Source organism: Eucalyptus grandis, chromosome 3 (genome assembly GCF_016545825.1).
Source record: "Eucalyptus grandis isolate ANBG69807.140 chromosome 3, ASM1654582v1, whole genome shotgun sequence".
Taxonomy (NCBI): domain Eukaryota; kingdom Viridiplantae; phylum Streptophyta; class Magnoliopsida; order Myrtales; family Myrtaceae; genus Eucalyptus; species Eucalyptus grandis.
This window is the reverse complement of record NC_052614.1, coordinates 1,605,393-1,608,709: the sequence shown is the minus strand read 5'-3', so window position 1 is coordinate 1,608,709 and position 3,317 is coordinate 1,605,393. Positions and strand designations below refer to the sequence as shown.

Sequence of the window (3,317 nt, the reverse complement as noted above, 5' to 3'; positions counted from 1 at the left end):
GAGGAGTTTCATGTGCATGCCAAGATGGATGGAGGATACCTTTCATGCTGAACTGAAAAAAAGAAAATGGGACCATCTCCCTCTCTCTCCCTCTCTCGAAAATATTCGTGCCATTAAGGCAGGAATACCATCATCTTGCCTTAAGTCACTTTGCCACCATAACTCATTAATTCATGACATTAGTTGACCACCCTAACTCGTGAGATTGATGTTGGTGCACTTTGCCGCCGCGTAGACTTAACAGAAATTGCGCTCTACATTTTGGGACAGAGCTCTTCTGCATTTGGGGGTTACCATCTGCATAAAGAAAACTTTGGCTCGAGGGTGACTACTTGGTACTTGCCACAATGTCAGAGCCAGGGTACGGGCTGATCTTGCTATCACTACTTGAAAGGCTCGTTCAACATAAATGAATTCAGCCTATCATACTGTAATTTTAGTTCCTTGAGATACTTACTGGGTGCAAGTTTATTCACTGATTTTGTTGCTGATTCGGTAGTGCATCACACTTTATGAATTATGTCTTGCTGTACGAAGTCTTGGCAGTCAAGAAATGGACAATAATATTTTACTGCCAATCAATCCCAAGTTCGCGGTTCGTGTTTTTTTCCCTTCAATCACGAACCTATACTAAATGATGTTCCTTCTCCCTCTGGCATTTCAATAGTTGGTACAAACGACATTCCGAATCCCAAATGCAAAAGGACAACGAAAATAAGTCCACTCTGTGCTATTTAAATATAGAAAGGAAATTCACAAAATTTGTCGATCTAGACGGGGTTTGTTTCATCAGCTGATACATCTGATAAAAGAGGTTTTGATAAATCACATTTACAACTTGATAGCTTCTCATCGACAGCTGGTTTCACGGTGTGATCATAATCAATTTGAAGCTTGGGCTCTGTCTCTTCATTGATCTCAACAAGGTCTTTAGCTTTACCCCACAGCACTAAATATAAACCAGCCACTACCCCAATTGCACCTGCCAAGCTGCAATAGAGTAAAAAATTGTCAATTTCTCTGAAAAGCCTTGATTTCTACATCAGACTCTTAATTCAAGATTGAAGTACGAAGTTCAACCTTCGTGATAGTAAGTCAACGTTGATAGGCAAAATTATTCCTCATAACACATAAGACTGACTCTCCAAGATAGGAATAAAGACACTACCTTCCGGTATATATTTCTTCGTGCAGAAATATAGCAGCCAAAATGGTTACTATAACAGTGGCAAGAGGGTTGAACATCGCAGAGAAGAGAGGGCCTCTTTGGGAAATGCACCACGACTGGACGAAGAAAGAAATTCCAGATCCTACAATTCCCTATCCACAACAATTCAAACAAAGAAAATAAGACGTCAAACTTCAGTAATTCTTATGAATACTTCCAATAAGAACATACAAATAATTCATATGGTATCTCGTGTTGATATGAACGGCAAATATAGTTACTTACAGCATACAAAATAGTAGCTATCCCAAGCTTGGAGTCAATCTTCCATGCTTCAGGATCTTGTTCTAGGAAAAATGTGATGACTGCACATTGAATTGTGGATATGAAACACATCCAAGCGGATAAAGATAGATGGTCAGGATGGCTTGCCGACATTGGGACCTGCGTAGAAAATTATTGACTATTTAAGTGACTCTAATGGCATGTATGTGACTTTCGATGAATTACAGGTCAATACCTGCAAAATCAGCCAAATCGACCAGCAACAAGCGCTTCCAATGAGTAATACGCAACCCAGCAACCAACTGTCGCCTTCAGAAGCAAAAATAGAATTCGCAAGTAGATGGAACTCTGCATTTAGAAGCTTTGGTCCCCTGAGCAACGCCATAACAATCGCTCCACAGACGCAGATTGCCGTGCCCAATATTTTGGCAATGCTTCTTAGACTTCGTACGTTAACCTTCTCCATTCTTAAGTTTTTAAGCAACAAAGAATTGCGGAAGGTCAGTGTTTAGATTACCCACATCAGAACTTATGTTAATAATAGCCACATCTGAGTTTCAAAATACTTCTTTGAGCAAGTGATTTTTCTTTGGACATTAGTCATTGATTTCGATCACTTCGAGCTCAAAAACATGTTTGTTTGTTCTTCATTAGCTTAAATCAGGTAATTGGTGTTTAATTAGTTTTGACTTTAATTATGTGGGCTGTGGAGGGAAATTATTTCTGATGGTCTTTTTATTTTATATTCTCAGAATAATGGGAACAAAGTTGTGTGTGTGTACCCAAGAGCAGTTGCCAACAGAAACGTGGTTGCAGGGACAAGATTGCCTGTTGCACTAGCCATTGATGACGAGGCTAAGTACATTCCCTCAAAGTAAATGTTTTGATTGATTGCTACCCTGCAAATATCCATCCTCATGATCCTCATGAATTATAAGATCTTCACGCCGAAAAGCACAAACATATTTTTTGACATGACCGAAAGTAATTTAACTTATGAAGGAAACTTACCCAATGAGAGATGCCAAGAATATCAAAGAGAAGCTCTTCAATCCCAACGAAGTCCTGTGTGACTTCCTGCAAAAGAATCAAAATTGAGAGGAGAGAGAGAGAGAGAGAGAGAGAGAGAGAGAAGTTCAGTACCTCCACAAGAAGGCAACAGGTGAAATGAAAAGTGTGGCTGCGGCTTGCCTATACACAACAAAGACTCTAGGGCTCAACCCCTGCAAAAGAGAAGCTCTAGCGAGCAGAGAAAGAGCTGCATAAGTAAACTGCAGGCCAAACATGGCCACGACAGGCTTGAAATCATCAAAACCACCCATCCCTTTTCGGCTTCTCAAATGATATCACTCAGCCTCAATAGGAAGCCACACAGGTTGACAGATATAAGTAGTGTGGAATAATGGGATGGTGTTGGCATTTACACTTCTTTATGTACAAACTTACAAAAATCGGACAGAGAAAGCTGTTCCTAGGAAGATAAGCACATGGAGACAAAAATAAGATGCAATATTTATACTATCCTAACAGGTTTGTTAGAAAAACCAGGATTGCCTCAGGACGGCATCAAGTTTTGCAGTAAACCCATAGACCATGCTCTTGTTCTGGAGTGATTGTGTTGATGGCCCGTAAAAAACCTGACTCTACTGTTAAGAGCACCATAACAATACTTATGATTCTCGTGCAAGATGCTCTGTCTTTCTTTATACTAAGTTTTTTCTTCCCTCGCTTGGAATGAAGAATAACATCGGAAAAAAATTAAAGGGAAAGCAAGATGACTTTGGCCTTTTCTAGAAGATGAGAAATTATAGAGAGTGAAGGGAAGAAAGCCATTGCCTCCTCGTACATTCCTTACGAAAGTTGA

At 39.9% G+C, this 3,317-nt stretch overlaps 1 protein-coding gene across 1 annotated transcript; it reads right to left on the bottom strand.

Moving 5' to 3' along the window:
- Positions 1-661: 661 nt before the first annotated feature.
- On the bottom strand, positions 662-3,065 carry LOC104435999 (WAT1-related protein At4g30420). Its single transcript, XM_010048731.3, has 7 exons — positions 2,597-3,065; positions 2,465-2,530; positions 2,236-2,352; positions 1,689-1,920; positions 1,454-1,612; positions 1,169-1,320; positions 662-990 (listed from the first exon to the last, which is right to left on the bottom strand). Exons 1-7 carry the CDS (start codon positions 2,773-2,775, stop codon positions 771-773), a joined length of 1,125 nt encoding a protein of 374 aa, XP_010047033.2. The 5' UTR covers positions 2,776-3,065; the 3' UTR covers positions 662-770.
- Positions 3,066-3,317: the final 252 nt, after the last annotated feature.